This window comes from Takifugu flavidus, chromosome 12, assembly GCF_003711565.1.
Source record: "Takifugu flavidus isolate HTHZ2018 chromosome 12, ASM371156v2, whole genome shotgun sequence".
Lineage (NCBI taxonomy): Eukaryota > Metazoa > Chordata > Actinopteri > Tetraodontiformes > Tetraodontidae > Takifugu > Takifugu flavidus.
Window position 1 is genome coordinate 8,441,293 of NC_079531.1, and position 27,998 is coordinate 8,469,290.

Sequence of the window (27,998 nt, forward strand, 5' to 3'; positions counted from 1 at the left end):
AAAACTGAACTCAGAGGAGCCTAAATGATCCTGTTTTAAACATTTGTCAAATGTGTGCAGAACTTGCAGGGTTCGATGAAAACACAACGAAGAGAAGAGCCAGCAATATGGGCGTCAAACCTGTTTGTAACGCAACAGATGGGAGGATGTGCGGGAGTTGAGCAGTGCAGTGAGGACGTGATGAACGCAGCCCTGGAGCTGCCTCTCCAGTGCCGTCCTCCATTCCGCAGGATGGTGTTCGGTACATTTGGTGCACGTATAAGCGACACTTTCAGGCAGCTTGGATAACAGCTCGTACATGTCATCTAAAAGACAAGTACGACAGGTCAATAATGCTCCTGTAACTATGTCCAACAGCACAGACACTCACAAACAAGGGCTCCTAGTATGTTATTAGGACTCTGGTGTCCAAGTGGACTGAGGGTAGTAGAAAGAATGGAAGATCAACAAAGATCTTCCAATAATGACAGTGTAATACAAGACATATTTGTCAGTTAGTCAACCACTAATAAATACTGAACAGTGCAGTGATTGCTGTACATGAAGACTGACACTGAACAGATACCTGACAGACAGCCAGACAAATACTGACCAGTCAGTTTCTCACACTTTGCATGAACCCGGTGATGGCAGCGGCCACACTCCACCATCTTGCCGTCAGCCTCGTCATCTTCGTAGCACTTATTACAGAGAACACAGATGTTTCCTGAAAGAAAAACCAAAATGATTCAACAACCTTAGAGCAACTTCACAACAAAAGGGGACCCGCCTGCTCGTCACTTACGTTTAGCAAAAAGTTTGGCACAGTCATGACACATGGAGAAGTCATGTGACCACTGGGCATCCCAGGACTTCCCTGGTTTAGTGGCACCACAACACTTACACCGCACACATTTGTTGCAGACCTGAAAAAAGAAAAGTGGGGACTGAATTAGAATGGTAGGATTGAAATACCGGTAGATGGTTCATTTACCTAGATGAGAAGATCGATACAGGGTTACTGCTGCAAGTATATTTACCCAGACTCTCTTCTTTTTGGTGGGTCTGGTAGGGTGGTTGGGACCCAGGCACTCCGGGTGATAGCTGTTACGGCACTTATCGCACTCTAGCAGCTGCTGCTGCAGTAAAAGGCGACAATATGATGTCAGACAGTTTAGATATTATACAAGGACAAATCTTTAATTGTAATGTTCACTTTCTCTTTGCAGTGTTGTTTTGAAAGAATGATAAAAGAAGCATTATCCAGTTCTAGAGAGAATTAATGACAGTATGGTCGGTACATTCAAAATGGTCCTTATGTATGGTGGAAAATTATATACCGTATTTTCCAGACTATAAGCCGCACCATAGAATAAGCCGCAGTGTTTAAAGTTTAGGAAAAAAGTAGCGGCTTATAGTCCGGAAAATACGATACTTATAATACATTCTTTATAGAAATAATATACCATATTTACACATAGATGTATTCCTGTTGGAAAAGGCACTGCTGAGGAGATTCTCTAGTCAAAATACTGTACTGTGTGTGTGTGTGTGTGTGTGTGACACACACACACACACAGACAGTATTTCTAGTTTGAAGCAATATCAATCTTACCATTTAGATAATGTTAATAACCATTTAGATAATTGTTAATAACTTCCAACACATCTACTGTACACAGCTTATGAACACAAACCTTTCAAAAAATCATTTGTCTATACCGCATAAATCAAATCTAAACAGATAATCCCACAATGACAACCATGCAAGACTCACAACACGCGCATTTTCCACAAGACTTGATTTAAATAATAAAATCATGGCAGCTATCCAGGAAGCTGATTAAGTGCCGTCTGCTGGCAACACTAGCAAGCTTCTTTCTAGGGAGCAATCCTTAGTCTTTAGGCACTGTCACTCTGCACTACGCTTCTTTTGTATACAGCTTTGAAATTAACAGAAATCTATCGAATGGCTCACTTTAGTTTTCTGGTGCTGACGTCCACAGGCCTGGCAGAATCTGCACCGCCGGCAGCACCAGTTCTCAAACTGCTCCTGGAGAGGGCGCTCAGATTCCCCCAGGCAAAAGAGATGGAACGGTTCACAGCATACCTGGCAGAAGACAAACTACACATGCAGACATAAGAACAGAGGCTTCAGAATAAAGGAAATTCAGAGGACACTTGGAAGAAAATGCAGGGAGTGTGGCTTTGCTTTTTACCTCAACATTCCCGCTGCTCGCACATAAGAAGCAGAGCACCCTGGGTGTGACAGGCACAGAGGTGAGTAGACCTAGGCCGCCAGCCTCCCACACCTTCTCAACATCGTGGTCCCTCTTGAAATCCACTCGAATTCGATGCACTCCGTCGAAGGGAGCTCTGGACCTACCCTGGCTCCCAGTCGAGGGAGTGTTCACCCAGTTTAAAGTACTGCTGCCGGAGGGTTTTGCCATCAAGGGCTTCTCGTGTTCGGGCACAAAAGAATATCAGGTTAAGTATCAGAAATGATGCAAGATCCTTTAAAACAAGCATCGAGCTTTCAGAGATATACCTTGTCTTTTGGTCGCTGTTTGGGAGATGGAGGAACAGAACAAGAATGTGTTTTTTTCAACTGTTTCAAATCAGCTGTAAAAGAAAATACAGAGCATATCACTCAATAGGAACAGAGTAAACAGTATTCACTATCACAGAATATAGATATTTTCTTTTACTTGTGTCTGAAAGTGCTGATGAGCTCTGCTGTTGCGCTGAGTGCTGCTGGGGTTTCCTCTTGGTCTCACTCAGAGGAATCTTGGGCGAAGCATCCTTTTTTGAAGATGCCTGACTGTTAACAGGCCTCTGCTGCTGCTGGGAAGGTGCGTGAGACTGTGTAGCCTGAGAGGGCGAATTCTGAGCTGAAGATGACGGGGAGGACGACGACGATGAAGAAGATGACGACGAACTAGAAGAGGATGACGAGGAGGACGATGAGGATGAGGAGGAAGAAGAGGATGTTGGTGCAGACTGTTGTGGTTTGTGTCCCTTCTTGTCTGCTGTTAGGGGTGGAGATGGGGATTGAGCTGTGACTGCGCTGGGGGCTTGTGATGGTTCGTCAGGGGCAGGAGATGAGTCGAGGCCTGGAGACGGCTGCTTTGATGCTGACTGAAGTTTTAGCTTATCCTCTGCTGACTTTAGTGGAGGGCTTTCGCTCTTTTTACGATGAGGGTCCTCCTTCTGTAGTGGAGGACTGGATTTCTGGCCCGAATCTGAAGCGGGGATTTTTACAGGATTGAGACCCTCCTTCTTTTCGGACAGCTTTTTCTTCTTGTCCTTCTTTCCTTTTTCCTGTTTCTGAAAGATCTTTGAGGGCATCCACTGCAAATTCTGACACTTCCTCATCCTGTAACACAATAAAACAAAGTGACCTTTAGTTTCTGCAAACGTTGTAATAAGAAATAACAACATTTATTAAAAATAGACAAGGGAGACAAGACTCACTTGCAGCATTGCTTTTTAATGTTTCTTCCTCCAAATTTAGGCTTGTCAAGACAATTTGTACAGACACCACAATCTTCTGGGACCTGACAGCCAGAGCACTGGCCACACCGTCTTGACCTGCGCCCTTTCTTGGGAGGAGCTTCCTGAATGGCCTTTTGCCGTGTTTCCCTTGGCTTTATAGGCGGGGACTGGGGCTCTGCCTCTTCTGAGCCTGCTACGGACGACTTGTCTGAGGAAGATTATAAGAAAGGATAAAAGACAAATTGAATAATATGCATACACATCACTGACATCAGGCCAAAGGTATACTCTCTTGAAGACTAAATTTTCTGCTCTTGTGATCAGCTTGTCAGTCATTTCATGAAGCAGAAATAAAAGGGAATCTCTGTCCCGAATAACAAAAACACCCTAGATACATTGTCCAACCATGAGATGTCAACTACGGTATTTTTGCGACCATAAGGCACACTTAAAAGTCTCCAAAACGGACAGGGCGCCTTATAATGCAGTGCGCCTTATGTGTGCACCGAGTTCCTTCATTTTGGATACAGAAGATGATGTACGTGAGTACATTGCTAAATACAAGCTAGCATGCATTTTTTAAGCTAGCGTACCGGTATGTTTTACCACTATAATCCGGTGCGCCTTATGTATGTGTTAAATACAGAAATAGCACTCATAACTGAGACTGCGCCTTTTAATACGGTGTGCATTATGATCACGAAAATACGGTAATTCTATCAGCAGTAGATAGCAGAACTCTAAGACATAGAGTGGGCTGAATGGGTTCAAAAATGCATGCAAATTTCCATGGGAATTGTCAGATATCAGAAAGAAGAATGTAATTCAATTAAAAATGTATGAATGCTTCTCACCATCATTCCCCATGGAAGAAAGGATCTTCTCTCTCTCCTCCCAGGGCAAGGCACTGAGTGTAGGCATATCATCAGGGAATACTGCCCGATTGCGGCCAAGAGCCACAGCTGCCCGACGACACACATGCTTGATGCGCGGACCACGAACTGAGGTCTCTGATGAGTCGCTCTCTTGACCCTGGACATGTGTAACCAGCACCATATGAAGAAAAACATAAATGCATTTAATGAAAAGTCGGTGAATTGATCTAAAAATATTAATACTTGCTCAGTGTTTTATAAAGAGGTTACTAAATAGCAGAGCAGGTTTGATATTTTAAAATACTCCATGAAAAAAAAGAAACGTTACACTGTTTGTGCATAATGCATGGGGCTAACAGAATCCACCTTGAGCAACGCTCTCTGTGGGACTTTCCTTGATCAAGTTTCACTTTGAGTATGAATGCAGATTTCTATTTTGAGCAAACATTAATAGCATCATGCCAGAATCATTTGCTTGTGGCTGTATGATGAGAATGAGACTAACAGACATTTTTTGTTTGGGATGAATATATAAGCATTGGAAAAGAAAGAAAAAACTGACCTGAACCTTGGTCTGGTCTGTAGGCTTCAGCTTACTCTTATTGATCTCACAGAGCTGAGCATTTGCCTTCTTCAGTAGTCCAACAACTCGCTTGTTAGACACTGGCTGTTTCTCTGCCTGTGCCAACACTGATCCAAGCGAGGAGACAGGGAGCTGTTGTCGGCCTGGTTGCCCTGGAAGGCTTGCTGTCTGCTGGTTAGCAGCACTCTGTTTCTCTTTTTCCTTTTCCCCATCCTCAATTTCTGCTCCTTTATCAGATGGTCTGCCTTTCTTAGAGAGACACCCTTTGGCTATAGACAAGGGACCGATGGAATGAAGCCCACGCACCTCTGAGGGAGCAGTGTCGGAAACTAAGTCAACTGAAGTGGATTTCTTTCTCCCTGGAGCCTTTTTTGAAGCAAGAGTTAAAATTGGATCTTCTGTGTCCCTCCCGTCCACAGTAAACAAGCTGGAAGGTGCAGTGGGAGAGCCATCAGGAGAAGGAATCTTGCTTTTTTTCTCAGAATCCTTTCTTCCTTCCCGCTTATTTTCCTTCTCCTTTTCTCGATTTTTCTCCGAATCCCTTTCTTTTTCCTTTGGAGAAGGTTCCTGGGAAATTGATACGCTTTTATCTTTAGCTCCTTTTCCAGCTCCTCGTACTGTGTCCTGGGCACTGGGAGGAAAATTTTGAAAAAGAGGGGAAGAAGAGCTGGAAGTATTTGATGAAGGTGGTGGGTTTCCAGCTGTCCCTCTCCTGCTATCTGTTGTCCCTTGAGACGCAAGACTGAGGGATACATTAGAGAAGGTGCTGAATGGAGCAGGATTTAAGGCACTAGTGGCAAGTGGAATTGAAGAAACCCCCTGCAAAGAGCTGGGATTACTAGTGGAGACAGAGCCTGTCAGTACAGATGTGTCAGAAGACCCCTTTCCTACAGACAACTGCCCCCCTACTTGGCTGCTGCGTCTTGTCATTGAGTGGGAAGGAGACCGGAAATGGCCACGTGGTGTTCCTGAGCCTAGTTGTCTCCTGCGTCTTGAAATTCTGTTTGAATTGGGGGATGTCTGATGTGGGGAAAGAGAGCCTGGACTGCTCCCAGAGGATGAATGTAGGGTAACGGACTCAAAAATTCGAGAGTGAGCCTCACTGGGAGTGAAGCGAGGCGGGCGCAGCAATGGGCTTCGCTTCTGGACTGGTGCATCAAAGCGTGATGAAGAGGGGTGCTGGTGGTGGGTGTGTGAGTGTAGAGGGGCAAAGAGGCGATTTCCAGTCCCTGCTGCACTGCTTGGTGCAGGGAAAGGAACTGTTGGAGTTCCCCCTGCCCCGCTCACACCTTGGCGTGACAGCCCCACATCTTCAGCTGTGAGAGGAGGAGGACGAAAGTTGTCAAATATGGGTTTACGAATCAGCCCCTCCTTAGCATATTTAGCTGAGGAAAAATACTGGTGCTCAGGATGGGACAGAGAAGTCCAGCGAAAGGTGGGCTGTCTCAAAATCGAACGGTTTCGTTTGTCCGACAAACCGGAGAGAACTGACGATCCAGGCATAAAAGGGGGAACGGGATGAGACATCCAAGTGGACTGGGGATGGTGTTCCGCAATAGCAGCTGTGCTGGAGGAAGCTGACTGGGGAAGCTGTGGCGGTGTGAGAAGCGGGGGAGGCGGAGGTGAAGACGAAGACGAGGCTGTAGATGAAGCTTGCTGAGAATTGACAAAAGTAGAGGACATTAGCACTCCTGTTGGTGGGCTGATGATAGGTTTTTTCGCCACAGGGGCTAGCGTCTCACGCGGCCTCTGATTCGGACTTTCCCGACTGACACCTTGACCTCTTCGGCCCCGTCGATTCCTTTCCTGCAAAACGTGCTCGGGCTCTGGCTCAGAGGGAGGAGAGGGAAGCTTTGCGCTGTGTAATAAGTTGCCCTTCCTCTCTCCCTGCAAGGATGGAGAGTGATCCTCTGTCTCTGACAAGGCCTGTGTGGCCTCAGAAGCCTGGGAGTCACACGATGAGTCGTCCAAGCTTGGGCTGCTGGACCTGGAAGACTCAGCCGAAGAGAGCTGGGAGGAATGCTGAGATACAGCACTTGAGCCACAAGATGCCGCACTGCTGCTAAATCGCCCGTTGGTGGCGTTATTGGCATTGGTGTTTAGCAGACTGGGAGTCGTTGACTGGACGCTTGGGGAAGGAGCGGGAGGGGGTGGAGGAGGGAGGTTGTCAGTGGGAGCACCGGAGTTACCAGCGGTAACGTTAAGTGCGGAAGATACCTGTGCAGGAGCTGGGGAGGATGAGGTCGTGGGCTGGGAAGATGCGGAGACAGCTGACGTCGCTGTTTCTAACCGAGCCATCTTCAGGTGAGGCGTCGGGGTTCCAAAGCTGCCCTCGTCTTCAATAAAACGTTTGGGGGTTTTGATGATGCGGAGGGAGACCGTGCTGACCACAGGCATAATAAACTGCCTGATGTTTTTCAGTTGGGTCTTCCTAATGCCAGCTTCAATGGCTCCTGTTCCTCTACTCCCGCTGGCTACAGCCTCTTTCTCCAGACGCTTCTGCGCTCCTTTCTTGGCACGCTGGAGCAGCTGTTTAGCAATAGTTGCATCAGTGCGTTTAGAAGAGGGGACGATTCTGACAGGCTTCCGATGACGGGGGCTTTTTCTGAGACCCATCGTCCTGCCTGGTTTGGAGGAAGCTGGGGAGGCAGCTGAATTGCAAGAGTCCTGGTCCTCAATATCATCAACACTCCTTGGCATGGACAGTTGTTCTCCCATTCTGGCCTTAAAGGTCTTGTGTTTTCCTTCCCCACTTTCAATGGCAGCAGACAGATGTGCAGCACCAGCAGCAGCAGCTGCCTCAGCTTTTAAGCGCTCAGCTGAGGGTGGCCGCCCACGTCTGCGCCGGGGCACACCAGGCAAAGTCTTGAGGCGTGACTTGAGAGGGGAGAGCTTAGTCGCTCTTAGCCTCTTCAGGTTACTGACTTTGGCATCGCCCCGTCCACCTTTGGGAAGCTGTGCCTCGTTGTCATTTGGCTGAGAAGGGCCGAATGGTGCCCTCTTGGCACTCTTCCTGTCTTCATCAGTGTCAACGCCATCCTCTGATCCATCCTGCCTGCTGTCGTCCGCAACTGTTGTACTCCAAGATTTCTTGCTACTTGAGGATGGAGGTCGACCTCTCCTCTTCTCCCCAGTGCCAGGTGGCCTCCCAGGCAGTCTTTTAATCTTTTCAGCTGGCCTTTCAGGGCCCTCAGGTTTTGACTGCGTGGAGGAGGGAAGGGAGGTGTGTGAAGGTAAACTTGGAGCAGATTTATGTGCAGTAAGGACTCGTGGAGGACGGCCTCTAGGTTTCTTCTCCTGTGGGGATGGGGTCTCTGATAAAATCGGAAAAAAGAATCACGTTAGTCTTTATGCAATGTATTACTGTACATGCATAGAGAACATCATTCATAAAAAAGAAAAGACCACACATCCACTCCTCCATCAGAAACTGGAGAGATTACCTTAAAAAACTTTTTAGCCGCTAAATTAGCCTGCTGTAATTTAAATTCCATTAATGTGTGTTTCTGAATAATCTAATGCTTTTTAGGGTCTTCTTGACATCTTCAACTGCTCTGACAGCATTTTCTCGACTAGCCAGTATGAAGAGTGGAGGGTGACCAGACGCTGTGGTTCAACTTGAACTGAGATTAAAAAGAAATCTGAAAGAGTTGATGTTGGTGCGATACTGAAAAGTTGTCGTTTTCATTGTCACGCAAGCAGAAACGTGTATGCAAGCAACAAGCTCTGCATTAGTGAGAGAATCAGTCCGTACTTCCTGTCTGAAACCAGGAAAGTTGAATTTGTTTTTGTCTGTTTTGGAGACGGAGATACAGTACTGCAAATTCTAGCTTTAAGTTAAGAAATGTCTTCGATACAATACAACAGATTTTTCAGTATGAAGGAATAAGCCTCTTGTCCACAATAGTTTAAGGTGTTGCTAGGCTCTTTGAAGCTCTGCGGGGAAAATGAATTTACCTGAACATGTGGTTGAAGGGCTCTGTATTCTTTTTTGCTCAGCAACTGTCCGAAAGCCACCAAATGCTTCTTCCTATAAATGGGGGGGAAGAAAAAATGATTAAAAACTGAACAGCAAAATGTGATGTGAAAAATGTGGAACACTCATTCTGAAGATAACACTCATAAGAAGACCGTGCTTGGAGAGTTATAATGATGTCATCAATCTCACTTTCACTCGACGGCCTAATCTAGCATTCTGATGTTTCATTGTGGGTGGGATGGTTGCAGCTCTGTTGGGAACAGCTTAAACCACAACAGGCAGTTGGGAGGTGCAAACTGGTAACTCAATGATTAACAGGCTTCCTTCCAGTTCCCTCAAAGACAGTAAATCTAAAGGTGGTTGGTCATACAAGAATTGGCCTATGTTCTATAACCACTAACGCAACCCAATCCGGCTAATGCTGCCTATACTAGCTGGTCACATAGGGAAATTGTGGTTTGAGGGTTACTATAACTAATACTAGAAAGGCAACAATGAAACCTAACTATAACTTGTATATTTTGCCATTTACTTTAACACAGCTGCAATTTTAGCTGTATTATAACACATTTGTCTACAAAATTCTGATTTCATTTCCTCCGTGGAATATAATCAGTGAGGAAAACACAAGCCTTTTTTAGCTATTTTATCTCGAAATAAATGTTTGAATGTTAGATGTTTTAATAGAAACAGCAGAGCAGGTCCTCCTCATTTGGTGTCTAAAAATATAATTAGTTCAGTCTGTATATCATGACATCACTGCAACAGCACCTGTTCAACTAAAAACTTAGATAAGTTATGTTGATTTTACTCCCACATGATATACAGTCAATTATGTATCAGCTCTTGATATATAAACCACTTTTCGTGCAATGCCCCCAGCCATAGACATGATTTTCAGCATTTTCATAATGAGCTCCATATGGTGGTGTAAAACAACTGAGGGATTTATTAAGAGGAGCAGCAGCAGATTACCGAGGGAGGGAGAGGCAAAAGATGCTGCCCTTTTATTAAACAGTACCATAACAGGATAACAACCACAGCTTCCCCTAAGTGACACAGAAAGGCTGTTTAATATATTCATATGGGGTAAAATGTGCAGAGATTGCCAGCATTTGTTGACATAATTGTATTTATCAAGTTATTAGTGAAAACCACAGGCATTAACTCACGATCCCAGTGACAAGCATCCTCAGAATCCTCCAATCAGTCTGGAGGTGAGTATGTCATTTCAACATATTTATTTATAGACACATGTGGTGATGCAGTTGAGGTCTTGTTGGCCCAGTTTGTAGTGCAGCTGCTATCTGAGTGCACTCCTTCACATAAGTGTTCGTACAAGACCAGATACACACTGATTTTCACCAGCATCAGTTACATAAGCTGCGATTTGAATGTGTATGTAACTGCTAAATTCTTTGGAACCTTTCTTTTTTTAAGTAAAAAGATCATTTGCTTCTGCGTGAAAACAAACACCATCAGAAAGTGCTGCCGTTCATCGGGCAGATATTAGCCTCCTTCTCCTCATATTTCTGTCTTCACATCCAGGCTCTCTCTCCTCATGGTGATGCCAGCATCCTCTGCTGTCTGAGTAAGCTGCTGCTCTTGATTGGTGCTGTCACAGAGCTAGGGGGGGGCGGTGTACCAACGCGCTGCGCTGACTCGCTGTTGGAGTATGAGTAGCAGTCGATGACATCACGCGATCTTTCTACAGGCAAGTGTGTAGCGCTAGCTGCCTCGGTTCAAGGGCACGCATGCACGCTCATGCATGCGCACTCCTTATTGTGCATCAACGACATGATTGAGGGGGCAGAAATGCAGGTGTAGAAGGATGTATACAGGAACATGGTTGAATCTGTGGGGGAGGGCAACGCAAGCGGGAAAACAAGAGTACAGGAAGGAGGAGGGCGAAGAGAAGAGGAAAAAAGCGTTGGGGAAGCAGCGTCTCGACCACATGACTATGAACAACAGAGGGAGCACAGATGTCTCTCGGGAATACTTAAGATAAAAGGAGGTTTGGGGGTGTCAACACAGTGGCTAAATCGCAATCTAGACAACATGCCTCCCACACACAACAAGGCACTCACTTTGCCCCTTTTATGCCTGTTCAGCCACGCACCCCAACCTGTCTCCAGGCGCTTGCTTCCTCGAGTAAACAAGTACAAGCTTTATGTGCTACCATACTGGGATAAGCCCTAAGGTGCCTTCACACTTTTCTTCTGTTTAGTCGAGGAGTGGGCTTGAAGATTTTTGAATCAAATTCCTCAAGAAATTCTTTGTATATTTCTTCAGGTTCATGTGAATCCTATGATACGATGCTCCCCTTTCTAAGGATATTAGTAACTTTATTATTCTCAGTTACACAAAACATGCTTCTAATCAGGTAATATTTAATGCTAAATGATTTCTTTATAAAGTAACTCCACATATTAGAACTACTTGAGTATAGAAGCTTCTCACTTGAGTCACTTGGGTGTGACTTGGCTTGTGAGTCTTGACGAGGCACTCACAAAAGTGTCAATTAAATGCATTTCCCATCAGTTAGCTTAGCTTCACAGTTCCGCCTTTCAAAAAATACCCACCTCAGAATCACAAGAGAAACTGCTGCATTACATGAACTGTAAGAGGGTAGAATAACCGAACAGGAGGTGTGAAAACACCAAATAAAAAAACCTGATGGGAAAACCAATCAAATAAGTGGAAGTGTGAAAGTGCCCTTTTTGTTCTCTGCAGGGACTGCCCCGAGGTTACAACGGATGTAAATTTGGTTAGATGTATTTGTTTCTGTATCATTTTGACAAAACTTTTTGCACCAAGACCTCATGCAAAAAAATCCCCAAACTGAAAAGTTTTCCCTGCCTGATTTGACTTGATTTCAGAGTCTCAGTCATGATGAGGAATGATGTCTGATCACCCAGTGTCCTTAAATCAGCAAGCAAAATAACTATTTCAATGGATAAAAACAACCTTAAACACCAGCCAGCATGAGCAGTCAGTTGTTAATGATTTGCAGCCCCTACTGACTGATTCTGAAGTCAGCTGTCAATAATAATAACACAAGTTTGAGAGATGATGAGTGTAATAACAGGGTCAGATTAGCTGCTGACAGATGCACAAACCGGTCAAACTGATGATGCCATCCAGGTAATAACACTAACGACCAAGTCAATGATGTGATCAGTCATCCAGTTCCAAAATCAATTATCCTCATTTACAAGTGAATTAGGATAAGTAAAGAAAAGCTGGACCTGCGGTATAAACTGACCTGTGGTACAAACTGGAGCTAATAATGATAAAGATGTTTCGTTAACTATAACTCTATATATCCGCTAACCCCGGTGCAACTTTTAGCCAGGATCACTGAGGATTGAAAAAAAATCATGCACGTCTGGCTCAAATGATCAGGACAGTTATAAAAATCGATGATGACATTTGAAATGAAGACGCCAAAACGACTTATACACTGCATCTAATGAAGAGTAAATAAGGAAAAACACTACTGAGATTCACAAATAAATAGTAAACAGTGTTGATTTCAGGCCAGTGCTCCAACACATTTCTGCTGCCTTCTTGTAAGGAAACTATTTTTCTTGACATATTCCAGGAAGCTCTGGAATATAGTGTACAGCCGCGATGCCTCATCCCTTCCTGTAATATCAATTGATGAGGTCAGAGGGCTCCTGATGACACATCTCCTCAAGCGGCACGTGGAGGAGCACATACTAGGAAGTATTGTGGTTGGAAAATGTGACTCACAGTGCAGGACATTTGGGTGAAAAGGTTTTATTCTGAGTCACCAATTAGAGCATCATGTTTTTAAGGGCACACATGAGGCACAGCCCCCTCCCCCGGCGAAAGGTAGACATCTACCCCGCCAAGAGTACCAACATTTGTCTGGTGGAGCACGAAATAACAACAAACATATCAGATACTTTCTCCTCCTACACATCACACCTCAGGAAACAAAGACTGTCAGTGGACAAAGAGTGACTGGAACAATGTTTGGGCTTTGTGTCAGTCTCCTTCTACATAATTAACTAAAAGGTTGACAAATTATCGGGTAATTCCACAAAAGAGAAGAGCAGATGAGGAGACCGCAGAGATCAGATTGCAAACCCAACACAGAAAATAAATAAAAGCAGTGAACTGCAGGCTAGATAAGATAGCACCTTCGAATTGGGTGCTAACTTGTTAGTTCCACACCGAGTTATTCTGTCAACCAGTCAATGGACTGCCACCCTTCCAGTAATGTACCACTATGCCGGCTACCCCACTGCAAAAGTGCAAAAGTGCATCTCCAGGGTTTAAGAATTGCAATTTGATTTGTGTCATCATTTTAGAAAACCTGACCTGAATTTACGTAGTAAAATCCGAATTTACTTAGTAAGTGAAAATATGCAATATGGGTCAAAAACCCCATATGTTGACCATAAATAACCTAAATAAATATATTTGTCTCATTAAGACTGGTCTCCAATAGCCTTTTGGGCTGCACAGGGTTAGTGAAGGTCCTCACTGATTAACAAAAACTTCACACACACACACACGCACACACACACACACACACACACACACACACACACATTAAGGAAGACAACACATGTGCTGCCTTGCTCCCAGTCAAGCAACTCCTAAAGCATTCTGCTGTGGCAGAATAAAGCCATGGATGGGAGGGTCTGTGACTAATTCTCCTCCCAGCGTTGTCCCATTGGGGAGTGGGGGGGGGGTGTCGCCCTGCACCCTTTGATATCCCTGCATGTGCTCTTTCAGCCGCTCGCACTTTGTGAGGAGACAGAATAAAGGCAGACACAAAGCTTCCTGCTCCAATCCACATGCTGTCTTGGGGATGGTACGCGGGTGGGTGGGTGTGTGTTTGGGAGGGGGGATCTTTCATTTAAATAGGCCAAACACCTGCTGGACTGAGGCTCAAACACACCAGTTTTGGTTTTTTTTCTCAAATCGGCCAGGCAGAGACGTCTGGGCTGATACATGCATTCACCCGCACTTTGTTTGTGGATCAACTTATACAATTTGGTCAGTACGTAGGAGAGGAAAAGATGCTACCGTTTTAGCCTGAACACTAAAAAGGAAATGATAGAATTAAGTGAAAATGGAGGGATGAAGCTGTGATGATACTTGGTGTTGCACATCAAATATAAATGAACAAATCAACAAAAGATGCACTTAGCACCATAACAAGCCATTGCAAGCAGCTCAGATACAGAAAAATAAAACATTTAAAAACCACACAGATGTTAACAAATGCCATCATTTAGACAGCAACGGCCAACAAGCACCCTTTCAGCCACACCAATAGGCTTAGTAATCCATTCCAAAGTGGCAGCTGTCAGAAGAAAAGTTGCTATGCCTCTCAGATGGGGCTGCGTGTGTGTGTGGGGGGGGGGGGGGAGTCTGAAGTGGATTTGGGTCTTTCTGCCTGGATGGAGAAAGGAGGGTGGTGGTGGTGGCGGCGGGGGGTGTCGGAGGTGTCCGGCTGCTGCTCTGTTTAGGGGTCGCCCTGCAGGCTGTGGCGAGCCTGAACAATCCTGTCCCGGTCTGGCCAGACAGCCACAGAACTGCCTCTCAATGAAGTCACCATGCTGTGTTCGCAACATCCACGGGCTTCAGGTTTCGTGCAGATTTAACGCTTCATCTGTCTCTGCAGGCTCAAATACGGTGACAGTAAATGGCCATTCATTCAGGAGGGGGGGAGCATAACTTCAAATGCCATCTTCTGCTGGGGGGGGGGGGGCTGTTTAAATTAAGTTACAAAGCTATAATATAAAGCATAAATGTATGTAAAGGACACTGTGCAGATCACGTGATTTATGCTGCCTTAAAGATTTGAATGATTCTTCCAAACATAACGCATCTACGACAGCTTCACAAGCTTACTTTCATTTCAGAATTTAAATCCCGAACCAGTATGCATGCAAATACGACCGGGCCGCCCTCCCTTCAGACTGGGAGCACTGGTTCTTGTGGTAAACATCCCCACACAGCAGCGCACTCCCACTGCAATGAGCGCACGCTGTTCATCATGGAGAAGGAAGATGGTAGTTCGCTAAGGCGAACACACCCCCACATCACACGGTCCGTCTGGAAGGGGCTCGTTGTTATTGTAACCAAGCCTGCATGCGCACTGTCACAGGCATTTCCCTGGTAAAGCTGGGCGAATTCACACACCAATTCGGATCAACAGCCAGCGATTAACGCGTAAAAACGACCAGGGACCGTTTACGTGCGTGGCCGTGCATCGGGCGACCTCTCCACGCAGTGTGGGCATGACATTATTTGGTAATAGCTATGTAGTGGCTATGTAGAGAAGGGGAAAACATGTCCACCTCCCATTTTCCTATGCATCAGCAATAGCCCGATAGCTAGCGTGGCGTAGTGCGTAGCATTGTAGCAGCCCTAGCCTGACACTAAAGAGCCATGGAACTGATTTAGTTTTGTGTATGAGTTATGCCAAATATAGCGGCGATGTTTTAGGGCTCTGCGTAATTTAATGCCAGCCGAAGGAAAAAGCAGAAAGCAACGGGACAAACCTGCACTTTTGAATGGTTTACGCCAGGGAAATAATTGTGTAATTGTAGCACTGAGATGCAGACAGTTAGCCTTTGAGCTAACCAATCAGCTACGTTAGCCAAGCCTGCCTGGAAGGTTGACACCTTACTGCCAGTGTCCAGTCCTTGAGCCCCGGCTGGAAATACTAAGCTAATTAGCTAACAAATATTATTATGGGGAAAAGTAAAGTAAATAATAAGCGAGCTGTTGTCCGTGACACAGCAGACACACACACGCAAACCAACGCTGGCTTATCAAGGACCACAACGTTACTCTCACCTCCTTCAAGTTGACATGTGTTGTTTTCAAACACATCACACGCTACCGAAAAGAACCCAAGCCATAACTCATCGTAGCAAAGCTCTTTTAAGTGATTTCGAATGCTATTTTACTCTGTTCCAAAGAGCAATACATCAAATACAGGAGGGTGATTTATGTAGTGTTTATAAAGCCAAAGGAGCGTGAAGGCATCATGCCCAACCTTAAAGGCTTCACATTAAGCTAATGTCAAAGTAGCTAACTAGTGAAGCTTTTGTATTTGCATGGCTACGCAGTGCGGGTATAGCACTAAAGGTGCGAGCATATGTGTAGTAATTAATGTGTTGTAACTGATAAATTAAGGCTGGGATTTCTCGTGTTTTGGCAGGACTAGCAACAAACGTTAGCACCACTTCATGCAAACTGTGCGGATCTAAGTTAGCCTATCCTCGCACACTACTGAGATGAAGTAAACTTTCTTCCCAGCGGTGTTGTTCGGACTATAAATGACCGCTGTTGCCTTTGCGTTGTTTCCATTTTGAGTCGGATAGGCTGATAACACCTTACTATGGAGGTTTAAGGCCACACAACCAAGTCAGATCTCCAAGCATCCTAAAAATGACAAGTTTGCTCGCTCCACACTGCTCACTGCAAAGAGGGACTGATAATCGTCTGATCCGAGGACCCGTAAGCTCCTCGGATCTAAAGGCTCTCCGAGCGAAGCCGTGCTCCGCAGCTGTCACGGACGGTCCCGGGGAACCATCTGTCTGCTCTTGTCCCGTCCTGTGCTTACCTCCCCGCTGCTCGAGTCACTCGATTCCCCCAAAACATCCCGAAATTTCTGCAGGTTGCTCTCGATAACCGAGGAGACTTGTAGTGCAGCATCAAAGCCCGGTCCGAGCCCGGCTGCGTTCGGGTGGGCTCCCGGGACGCTCCGCAGAGACGCAGTAACCCTGATTCGGCCCGCTCTCCTCCCGGTGCCGGAGTTGCTGCTCCCTCCGGGCCGAGCAGGGAACCGCCACCGACAGCTGTGCGCCATTTTACACTCTCTGCCTGCCTGTGACTGCCCTGCGATCAGAGATACCTCGGTGGGCGGAACCCCAACCCAGCACTCCACATAAACAACCCCTAGCGCCGAGCTTGGCTCTCACTGGCCGACATGTCGGTATGCATGTTGCGGGGCGGGACCGAAGAAACCCCGACAATGCATCTTGTCAGCGGGCCTATCCAGACTCTGCAGGACTGCCTGAATCCGAATCAGCTTCAGCGGCTTTGCCCGGGAAATGAGCATCGCGCTTGAATTTCAAGACCGTTACTTTCACACCAAATAAGCGCAATTTTACCCTTAAACACGCTGGGTTAGAGGTAAACGTGAACATATATAAAAGGCAAAGATTAGTCGCATTACTTTGCGCTCTACTCTTAAAATATTAATCTGCATATAAATTCTCCTCAACACTACAAATATCAGATGAAGTCATTCTTTCTGTTTTTGTCTACTTTTAACTTGTATGTCCGTCTGTTGCAGTGATTGCAGCAACATGTGTTAGTAGTTATATTTCGTGGGAACTTCAACGCTGATGTTCTCTCGTGTCTTCTGCAAAAATTGTCCTTTGAATGGACACAACAGATCTGTCCACATTTTCCAACTCGCCCCAAATTGGCTGGATGGGGTCGAGTCTCTGTGAGGGGGGTCAGTCCATCGGTTTAAGTGTTCCTACAGATTCCTGCTGTCACAGATAGTTCCGGCAATAGTCACCAGAATCTTTATTTTCATGGCCAAATCAACCAAAACAACTAAAACTTCTAGAATATGCCAGAATTTTAATATTTTCCCCATCACTGTATGTTAAAAAATGACTGTTTAGTCGTTCCAGAGGATCACATTTTGCCTAAACACTTTTTTTTTTTTTTTTAAACACATTTTTTTTAGCAGATTTCAAAAATATTTTGGGCTTTATTTTAATGACAAATAAATGGATTAATCAAAAATATATAATAAGAAGTACAAAAAACAACTTGTGAAGTGAAATCTGAAGTTTTATCCAAACCTCTTTTTATTGAATTGTTAAAAAAAAAAAAATCTTGATCTTGGAAACCAACATGGGTTAATGTTGACTCTAGGGGGCCACAAAAACGGGAGCATTGGAGGAGCCTGCGTGTGCATCATTTACCTAATCCAAGAAACCAGACAGGTTCATATTCTTAAAGACAAATTAGACACGACAGAGGTTACAGGTTAATGTAAATTTAATAGATCGGATTCATCCAAACAGAAGTTTTGTGTCAAACGTAAAGAGATTTCTATCAACAGAGTGAAGTGGTTTTTTTTTGGGGGGGGGGGGGGGGGTTGTTTTGTTTTTTACAAATTCAGCAGATTTCTTATTCATGAGCGGATGTGACTGTGCTTTCACATAGAGTTGCTCATGTGTTACGAACCAGAAAATGTTTTTTGCTGCAAAGCCTGCAAAAAATAATGAAGGGCCAATTTAGAAAAGAGCTGTCTCCTGTTACTGATAGTGATTAACAGACATGATATTAGCTCTGCTAATTGATAGAACCTTCCTTAAAATTGATTTTTATGAATATTTAATGTTGACCCACATTATAAATGTGTTCAACATCATTACTCTTGATATTGTGATCTTCTACAGTACTAACATATCTAACATTATGAGACTGTTAAATGTTGTTTACTCTTCATGCATTAGTCATACTGTCATTACTGTCATTAAAGCATGAACTTAAAACATTTTAATCTTCCTGCTGAAAATGTGGAATTTCCAGTCAGCTCTCCACTTCAGCATGAAGATGGTAAGTACAGATTATTTATCTCAGTATTTTTCATCCTAAAAAGAGGAAATAATCACAGGGAGTGAATTAAATGAACTGCATATGCAGATAGACCAACATGTTTCAGGATCAAGCTCTTCCAAAACAGCTCTCTGGACACACTGTGCACTGCATTTGCAATATAGGCTAGATAATGTATTTGCAGGCTAGAATAATAATTCAATTATCTTTATATTATGCTGACCGAAATCACGCACTGAATCAACAATCAGTATATTCACATATAGTTTGTGATTCGGCCTGAGCGTGATAAAAATGTTGTTCAAATGTTGTATAAGATATCTGATTAATGCACAATTGTTATTGTTATTTTCCTCGCTTATTGGGGGGTGGGTGAACCTACAGTAAGTCTGAGGTCTTCATTCAGTTTTCCCTCAACACTGACCAGTCTCCCTGTCCCAGCTGCTGAAAAACACCCCCTCAGTATGGCGCTGCCACCATCGAGCTTCCCTTTGGGGATGCTTTTGTAAAGGTGGTAAGTCATTTGCATAAGCTTCCATTGACGAGTGGGTGTTCAAATCATGTGCAAAATCTGAATTTACCACAGGTGAACTCTCATCAATCACTAATCTTGACAGTGGAAAATGTTATAGCAAAAGGTCAACGTATGCCAGAACAAAATATTTTTTAAAGTTTTTTTTTCATTAGTCTTAGATGTTGATTGTTGATTTATCATAGAATATCTAAATCATTTTCTATTTCAGGACAGGGCTGCATAACAAACTGTGGAGGGTCTAAATGTGCACGTCATACATTTAGTGTATATTTGGTGTTTTATGGCATCCTAAAACTTTTGAAATCAGACTTGAAAGAACATCTCATATTGAGGTTGTGTCCAAGATGTATTTAATTTAATAAAATATTAATAAATAGCAGTTGTTTTTTTGTAACCACTCAGTAAAAATATGCACTGAACTGTAATTTAACCAGTTATTGCAACTGAGTGCCATGATATGGGGGTGTGCCAATAATATTTTTCTAATGTCATTATTTACAACCACATCTCAACAAACTCAATTCAATAAAATAAATGAAGGATAGTCTAATTTTAAGATACAAACTATAGGAAACAACTAATTATTACTTATTAGTTCAGGCATCTCAAAATACAACACCGGCTGTCATAAATATCCTACATGATGTGTTTTTGTTGAATGTCAACAAATATGGCTGAAATGGAGGCAGAGACCCCCACCTTGAAATTGATTATTATTGATTTGAAAAATAGATGATGCATTCATGACATCCACCTGATAAGTGTTCACTCAGTCAACAACATTTTAGACAAGTGGCTTCTTTATTATCCAGCTGGGATTTATTCAGTCTGAGTTTGGCAGAAAGATTTAAAGGGATCTGGCTGTGTCTGATGATGTCTTATTTGGAAAGAGAAGGTCAAATCATCTGATTGTGATGAGCGTCACGTATGTTTCTGTCACAAACATGGTGTGATTATGATGTCACACATATTCAGTCATTAGTAAAAAAACAGAACCACCTTGTTTTCTACAGATCCAATGTTGAAATGAACTATTTTAATATCCACTCTGGCATTTTAGGACCATTAATTATACTTCTACATAACAAACTGCTTGCAAAAGGGCTTTTCAATTTGGTGCTGAATTAATATTTAATTGCATAATAAAGACGGTTCACAGAATTTCACAGTATGATTTTCTACTGAAGGTGATATATGATAATGACTGTAAACAAATCTTTCCACTTATATAAGAATATTTTTCTTCCAATTTCATTTAAAGAAATGAGATTGGACTAAGAATGATTTAGCTTTAGGCTGATAAAGATCCCTCAAAAAGCAGTGGATGTCATCATACTGCCCATCATCTACAAAGCCCTCAATCCTTATCTGATGTATAACCCCACCCAAAATACTTTGGAGTAAAAATTCTGGTTCTGGCTACCTGGTCAGTCTGAAGTTCAGATACAATATTGCATTCTGAAAACGTCCTACTAAATTAGTACTTCTGGCCAAAGTTCTGATTAAGAATATTTATTTCACAATACCCAGAAAAAATAGGGGTGTAATTAATCTATTGTTGTAGTAATGGAGCACTGTAAAGTTTGTCTTGTCACAGAGAGAATCCGCTGAGTGTGAATGCATCATGAGTAGACCAGCGCTGCGTTATTCAGACCCAACTTCTGAGGTAAACACGTCTGCATTACCAAAAAAGCAAGGAGCTCACAACACGTGAGTTGTGAGTTAAAAAAAACAAAGTGTGCAGTCATTGTCTGTTCTGGAGCTCAGTGCTATCCGCTGGGTCCCAGCTGCAGTCTCTGCTGCTTATGCTCATCCAGCCACTGTAAGATCTGCTGTTTGAGCTCCTCATTGGGTCTGATCTGATCCATGGTCAGGGGGCTGCGGTTGAAGGGGTCTGTCTGGTCACTGCAAGAAGGATAATGCAATTCAAATGAGTATTGATGTTGCCTACTGGATATCATCTGCAGCCAGTTTTCTGTGCTTTGTTGGAAGTAACTAACCTGAGGAGGTGTCTGGCTATAGTTGAGCGGTCAACTGTGACATTGGAGGAAGGTAGAAGAACAGGGTCGAGCATCAGCGTGGACATGATTGGATCCAAGAACTCATCTGGGGCATCTGAATAAGTCTCCTCTTCCTGCTGCTGTCTGTCAGCGTGGGACTAAAATAGAAGTATCACAGCAAAGATTTTCTGAGTATACTCTTATTCAATACGCGGTAAACACCGACTCTTAGAACTGACTCATTTGAAATGAACATTTATATTTATTTTTTGTCCTTGGCAAACAATGATACCTTTATTTTGTCAGCCAAAAATCCAAAAGCCACAATCATGTCCCCAGGCTTGTTGATCTTCTTTAGTACTCTAACTGTCTGGGAAAACAGGGTAGGAGAGTACGATCGGCCATCCTTTGGGACTGTAGCACAGAAATTCTCTTCATCACTGTGCAAGACACAAAAAAACCCAACAGCAATAGTTACCCTAAAGAACAATCTATAATGAATGTCTAGAACAAGAGGAGCGTCATGACGTACCCCAGATTCAGATAGATGGTACAGATGTCAGATACGAGCTGTTGAGGCTTGAAGTCAAACTCACTGAAATCTTTCACTTTGAGCGCCCCCATCTTGGGACCTACAAGATGCTGCAGGAAGTAATTTAGCATAGAGATGATCCTTTCAGCCAAGAAAGGGTGCACAAAGATCCCCTTGATTTCTGGAATAAAGAAAAAAAAATCTGATTACAGATAAAGGTTTTATGTGAATTGATGCTAACAGGCTGTTGTCTCATCTTAACACAGGTGTCACCTGTGACAACTTGTAAATAGACAACACTTCTCTGCTCCTTATGTAAACAAACATGTCTCTTATTTCCATTATAAAACTATCTCTGTATGTTAAGAAAAACAGCCTAAGAGTTAAATATCTGTGTCTGACCGGAGGTGAGGAAAGCTAGAGTGCCAATAGTCTCGTTAGACATGATGTTGTGGAAGCGCCCCAGCTGTCCAAACATGTGCAGGCTCGACTCCTTCTCTCGTCGGACGTCGGGGGCTAGGCCTTCCCACTCCCCTCGATCTCGCTCAAGCTGTAGAATTTTGATTTTACTCAGGTACTACAAGACAAAAAAAATAATGAAAAACATAAGTCTTCCAATCTTGATTCTAGTTAACTGTGATGTGAAGCTGTCAGGACTTTACATTGTGTTAACCCTTTAGTAATAGATATAAATGCGAGCTAAATGTTTATTGGTGCAGTTTGCATACTTGAATGTTTTACCTGTATAGCCTCATCCAATAGAAAGATGGCATCATTCATCAGTAAGTTGAGGAACCTGAGGAACAGAGGGGGATTCATGGCCTCCAGGTTCTCTGACGCATAGTATGCCAAATGCTGAAACAAGACATTGTTGAAGGAGTCAGGAGCAGTTTTAGATGGAGTAAATACAAGAAATACACATGGGATGTTATATCTTTTTGCAAGCCTTCTTGCTTGACAGCAAAAGCACTTGTTTGTTACCTTAATACTTTCTCTATAGTTTTCCTTGCTCCACATGTACTTGAGGATAGGATACATTGGTCTTCTGTAGTTGAACTTTTGTTCAAACTGATGAGGATCACCTGAAACATAAAGGGAAAAACTCAAACTCTACTTTAATTAGGATTCATGTATCCTAATCTTGGCCTGCAGAACAAACAAGTCTACTCAAACTTTCAAAACTCAAGTCTTAAGAGTAGTAGAGTGGGGGTTACATGAAATTTGTCAACAGTAAAGCTCTAACAGGCCTAATTGTGAATACAAAATACTGTTAAATATTCAAAGATGATAAATCTGGAATATATTTGTTTTACCTGTGAATTCAATGTCTACAAAAACAGTAATGAGGGCTTCGGCTAGGTGAGCTGCATGTCTGTAAGAGCAGAAAACTCTCTCTCGCTGGAACACGATTGGCTGAACAGCACCTGGAGCCATTGGCTCCATGTGAGGCATCACTGCCTCCAAGACCTCTGCTAGCTTTGCTCTTAAATGGGGGTTCTTCATTCTGTTGAGCAAGCAGGAACCGATCAGAGATCGTCAGTGAACAAAGGAGTCAAACCTACCCTGCACAGCTCATTCTAATGATTAGGGTTTGTACCTCTCCTGGTTCCCCATGAAGACAGTGATGAAGTTCAAAATGTTTTCCAGACATTCGGCAGAAGTCTCCAAAATATCATCAGCAAATCGGCGCAGGAAGATGAAAAAGTCCCCAAGGTTCTCCACAAAAAACTCTGACGAACAGAAGCCACAAAACAGCGATGAATATAGATGGGAAAATGAGAACTTTTACTGTGAATGAGTAACTCCTGTCCAATATGTATACTGAAGTTATAAGATGGTTAAATGCAATATGAACAATGCAAAGATTTTAGATCTTTCAACAGATTGACAGGAAAAGACAAAAGACTTGTTGACTATGAACAGAAATTATTTATACTTTTTTAAGTTCTGTTTTTTCTTCCAATTACAAAACCTGTGCCGTGAACCTACCTGGTATGTAGCACAGCATAGTATTCTGTAGGAAAGGCAAAGGGAAACTGAGTGCTACGTGTTCAGGGCCCTGGTTCCCGATGCCAAGCTGAACCAGCAGAGCAGCAGTGGAAGCCTGGAGGGTAAGGCAACTTTGCAGCATGGCAGGCTGTGTGGTGGCAGCTTTGGTTGACAGATATATGATCATTAGACGCTCAAACTGCTCAAGGAGCTGCTCTGACATTGGGTTGCCCGTTCGCTGGGCCTCCTGCCACGTCACCTGGAGCCGGTGGAGAGACTGATTCATCTTCACCATCTGCTCATGAAGTCTACACAAGCACATTATGCATGCGTACAGGGGCGGACACAAACAGAACAAGACAACATGGGTTAATGGCTGACATATGGCACCAACACAAGGAACATACAGAACATCTGTGGAACAGATATACCACTAAGCATTTTTTGGAAGGTTGGCTGGTTTTTATTTGAAGGTATATGTACCTGGAGAAGCCAAGATGTTGGGCAAGTTGTGTGAAGATGAGGTTTTCAGTCAGCAGGGTGTAAGACTGAGCAGACTCTACCAGCTGCTGCGGGGGCAGGGGAATTAGACAGGTCTCCTTCTCAAGGCCTAGTATGAAACATTTCAAATGTCAAATATTTGGATGCGAGAGCTTTAAAAAAACGTGTTTGAATGCATTAACATTGACTTGTTATTCAGCTTAAGCACTCCACATGGGGGTAGAGGCATAACCTTTTGCGTGCACGTTGCGATTGCGTCTCTCTTCTTCACTCAGCTCTTTGAGGGCACAGTACGTGGGGTTGAATGTGAGCAGTTTGGGTGAGCATGGCTTGCAAAAAGGCTGACAGAGCTTCACAAGCACAGCACCCAAGTTTAAGAAGAATGCATCTGATGCATACAGCTGGAAGATTTCCGGCATCTGATTGGTCCATATCTTGGCACGACCAGCATTAGCTTGTAAACAGTTGCCCAACCAGGAGAGCAGTGCGTGGCGCGACTCTGCAGATCGCTGGAGCAGGTTCTTAAAGATCTGATGGAGCTTTTCCTGAAACTGACCTATAAACTGCAACAAAGACATGAAAATCTCTCATTGTGAGACACTAGTAGTTTGCTAATATGTTAAAACAACATTACATTCAAGCAAATCAACTTACATGGTGAATGTTGGCCTCCTGAACCTTTGTCTCTTGAGCACTGGAACGCGAAGGGTTCAAGAAGTAACCGTGTCCTTCCACCACACCAGGGGTTCTCAATAAACAAGAGATACTCAGTACACTTCCCAGTACGCTTTTCTGGTATTGCAACCCATTAGCTGGATCTTTGGGCTGAATATGTTCAACCAATACCTGAAAATGATTTAGAGCATTTGAAATGTTTGTAGCCACTACAGTTCTCTACAAATTTACAAAAATATTTGTCTGTCTTCTCACCTTTGCAATATCTTTATTGTGGCTGAAATAGAGCAGAATATCTAGGTAGGTGTAAAGGACAGGCTGGCACAGCTCCAAATCTTTGATGCGCCCCTGGAAGATATCGAACACTGGTATGATCACCTCCTCGAAGGTACGCACCTCCTGGTCTGACAGTATGCCAGCAATGACCTCTTCAACAAACTCCACAACCTCCTCTGGCTCTGAAACAAAGAGATTTTTGTAAAAACAAGAAAGGAAGCAAGCAAATGAGGGAAAACAGTGAAATGGCACTTCAGCAGTCTCCACCTACGTGCTCTGTTGAAACCCTCCAGCAGCAGGTCCAGAAGTTGTTCATAAATATTCTGACTGACATAGATCTCAGGGGTAAGTAGGACTGTCCGTGTGTTAGACACAGTTAGGTTCTTACAACGAACAGCAAAAGAGAGTAACTTCTCTGGAACCTTTGTTACCTGGTGAGAAAAAAATCAAAAGACTGAATTATGGACACACAAGGGTTGTTTTTAAATTTCAGAAACTGTAACTGCATTAACATGCACCCCTAAAGATAAAACTCGCACCTCTTCTTTGGCTCGCTGGTAACATGTAAAAAGGTATGGAATGGCATTCTTCTCCCCAGCATCACGGTCAGCAGACAGGTTAACAGTGCTGCATGACGTCATGTAGATGAGAAAGTTTCCTGGCTCTTGCAGCAGCAGACGGGCGAACAGAGCCTGGAGGACAGAAGGGAAACATCACACATTTGACAGTTCCATCTGCTACCTGGTCAATCACATCCAAGCAGAGGAATCACAACTAAAAATTCCACCCCCCCCCCTTTTTTTTTTTACATGGATCACATTTCAAACAACTCTTCATTGTCCAAAGTCAAATGAGCAGCACATTAAGAAGAAAACATTACACAGAAAGAAGAAAATGAGGAAATGATGACATGCTGGTGACATCTGACCTGTTCAATGTTGTCCATGTCCAGCCAATCCTGTCCATCGAGGTCTGCTGCCATTTCCTCCAAGTAAACACAGCGAGGAGGGATCCCATTACCTCCTCTGAGACTTGGGTCACCTATAAGTTAAAATACAACCAAGGCTTGATCATTTATGAAGCACACGTCCCAAATAGGTAGGATTAGTGGAGGTAGTACCAATATAATCACACACACAATATTCCTGGTCTTGTGAATAAATGTGCAGGAATGCAGCAAGTAAAATTCTACTAGAAAATATAAGATAAATGCCTTGTATGTATTTGCTCTGATCTATTTTTAAATTTGGGAGAAGAATTTATGAAGGATATATGAAAAGAGGGGTTCTTTCATCCTGCATTTACTGTACACAATGACTCACCCTGAAGCTGTGTTAATGGTACAATGCTCTGTCTGAGACAGCTCTGTCTCAGACAGAGCTATCTTAGATTGAAATACCAACGTTTTAAAGGCTGGTGACTCATTTATAGAATGGGTTATGAGAAACTTAAATTTGAGTCATGAGGGGTGAGACCCAACTGGTCACACCATACTGGGACAACAGAGAAAGACACTGTTCAGGCAAAACAGCTATATTATCAGAAATGGGATTGCAGGTTAATTTTTAAAATATTTTTGTCTTAACACCAATGATGTCTTAACACTAATGTAGCTCTACAGCTTCTGTACATTTACAAATACTGTGGATGATTCAAATGGACATTTTTGAAGGCTGAGAGAGAGCTCACCTGAGTTACAAACAATGTGCACTTTTTCGACACTTGAACTTACTGTTGTCCAGAGTGACGAGAAAGATTCGCTGAATCATGTGATTGACATTAAGTTGTTCACACAGCTCCTGTCTGGAGCGGAAGGAGCGACTGATTTCTGCCACAGAGTCGTCATTGTCGTCAACACTGTCTGAGACAGAGTTTTCTGACTCTGACTGGCTATCTCCAGAGTCCACTGCAATACAAGATACACCATGATTAAAACATACAAGTAAAAAACACTTTCTAAATTTGCATACAGAATCATCATATACACAAACAAAACATGTTGTTAAAAGGCTGCAACAGCCTATTTTGACTGTACTCACATGGTTTCGCAGACGGCTGTTGCGTTTTCTGAGCTGATGCAAACTGTTGGGCATCAGCCACGGAGCTGAAAAGGGCAGCAAATGGGTTGCAGGAGATGTTTTGGTTGTTGTTGCCCTGGTCAGTCATCTCACTGGGGCGCAACTTATTCCATTAAATATCCCAGCCTTCAGAAGTAATGCAAGCAAATAAACTTATGGAATCACGATCACAGTCACAAGTATGAAGACAGAATTATGTCAAAAGGGATCTTGTTCTTTAACCACGAGAGAAAATACAAACAGAATACAATATGGTTTGGATGGTTTGTTGAATTGACAGCTTTCATTCTTAATTTCCATTTAGTCCCTATTACAAAATAGCATTTGGTATAGCAATAAAAGAGAAACGTAAACAGCGATGAAGGAGATTGACCACCGTCTTAACTCACTCTTGTGCGCTTGTGACTTTTAGCTACAGCATGACGCCTTACCTGAGCAAATGTCATAACAGCGTCCATTTGTTTACATTTTCTTTACATTTGTTTTGTATACTCAATATGTTTATTTTATAGTACATCGACTTACAATTAAATACTTTCAAACACATCAGGTCACACATGTAACAGCTTTATCTGGTTGTAGCTAGTTAGCTGACTAGCCGCTAGTATACGATTTTAGCAACGTACGCAATGGGCCAGTACCAGTTAGCTAAAGGGTCAGTTCGATCACATTTTAACATTGATTTTATTGATTGTTATAGTTATTTAGCATTGCATTGATCTCGGCAATCTATACATACTATCAAAAGGGATGTCGTACCTTTCTGACAGGGAAGGTGCGTGTTTACCGATTCTAAATGTTATCCGGATACTGTGACAGTTCTTTTCTGACATTTGTGACGTCATCGAAAGGCGACACTAGA

General features: G+C 43.3%; 2 protein-coding genes across 4 annotated transcripts in view; both read right to left on the bottom strand.

The window, feature by feature from the left end:
* Nucleotides 1-16,839, bottom strand: part of kmt2a (lysine (K)-specific methyltransferase 2A) — a 32,868-nt gene extending 16,029 nt beyond the window's left edge. For 2 of the 3 annotated variants that reach the window (XM_057050393.1, XM_057050391.1), the window contains exons 1-13: nt 16,530-16,839; nt 8,890-8,962; nt 4,912-8,246; nt 4,329-4,506; nt 3,454-3,682; nt 2,688-3,355; nt 2,528-2,601; nt 2,199-2,438; nt 1,958-2,104; nt 1,020-1,118; nt 785-905; nt 593-706; nt 121-305 (exon numbers count right to left, since the gene is read on the bottom strand). In XM_057050393.1, coding sequence (XP_056906373.1) covers nt 121-305; nt 593-706; nt 785-905; nt 1,020-1,118; nt 1,958-2,104; nt 2,199-2,438; nt 2,528-2,601; nt 2,688-3,355; nt 3,454-3,682; nt 4,329-4,506; nt 4,912-8,246; nt 8,890-8,962; nt 16,530-16,775 — 5,709 coding nt within the window. In that variant the 5' untranslated portion in view covers nt 16,776-16,839. The remainder of the gene's footprint in view (nt 1-120; nt 306-592; nt 707-784; nt 906-1,019; nt 1,119-1,957; nt 2,105-2,198; nt 2,439-2,527; nt 2,602-2,687; nt 3,356-3,453; nt 3,683-4,328; nt 4,507-4,911; nt 8,247-8,889; nt 8,963-16,529) is intronic. The other variant, XM_057050392.1, reaches the window with a different exon arrangement.
* A 3,028-nt stretch (nt 16,840-19,867) lies between these two features.
* Nucleotides 19,868-27,998, bottom strand: ube4a (ubiquitination factor E4A (UFD2 homolog, yeast)). Its single transcript, XM_057050394.1, has 20 exons — nt 27,896-27,998; nt 27,098-27,262; nt 26,791-26,964; nt 25,987-26,099; nt 25,598-25,750; nt 25,330-25,489; nt 25,038-25,240; nt 24,762-24,953; nt 24,340-24,670; nt 24,090-24,216; nt 23,607-23,914; nt 23,215-23,347; nt 22,931-23,121; nt 22,599-22,699; nt 22,359-22,472; nt 22,020-22,194; nt 21,618-21,798; nt 21,378-21,525; nt 21,086-21,243; nt 19,868-20,990 (listed from the first exon to the last, which is right to left on the bottom strand). Exons 2-20 carry the CDS (start codon nt 27,222-27,224, stop codon nt 20,855-20,857), a joined length of 3,225 nt encoding a protein of 1,074 aa, XP_056906374.1. The 5' UTR covers nt 27,225-27,262; nt 27,896-27,998; the 3' UTR covers nt 19,868-20,854.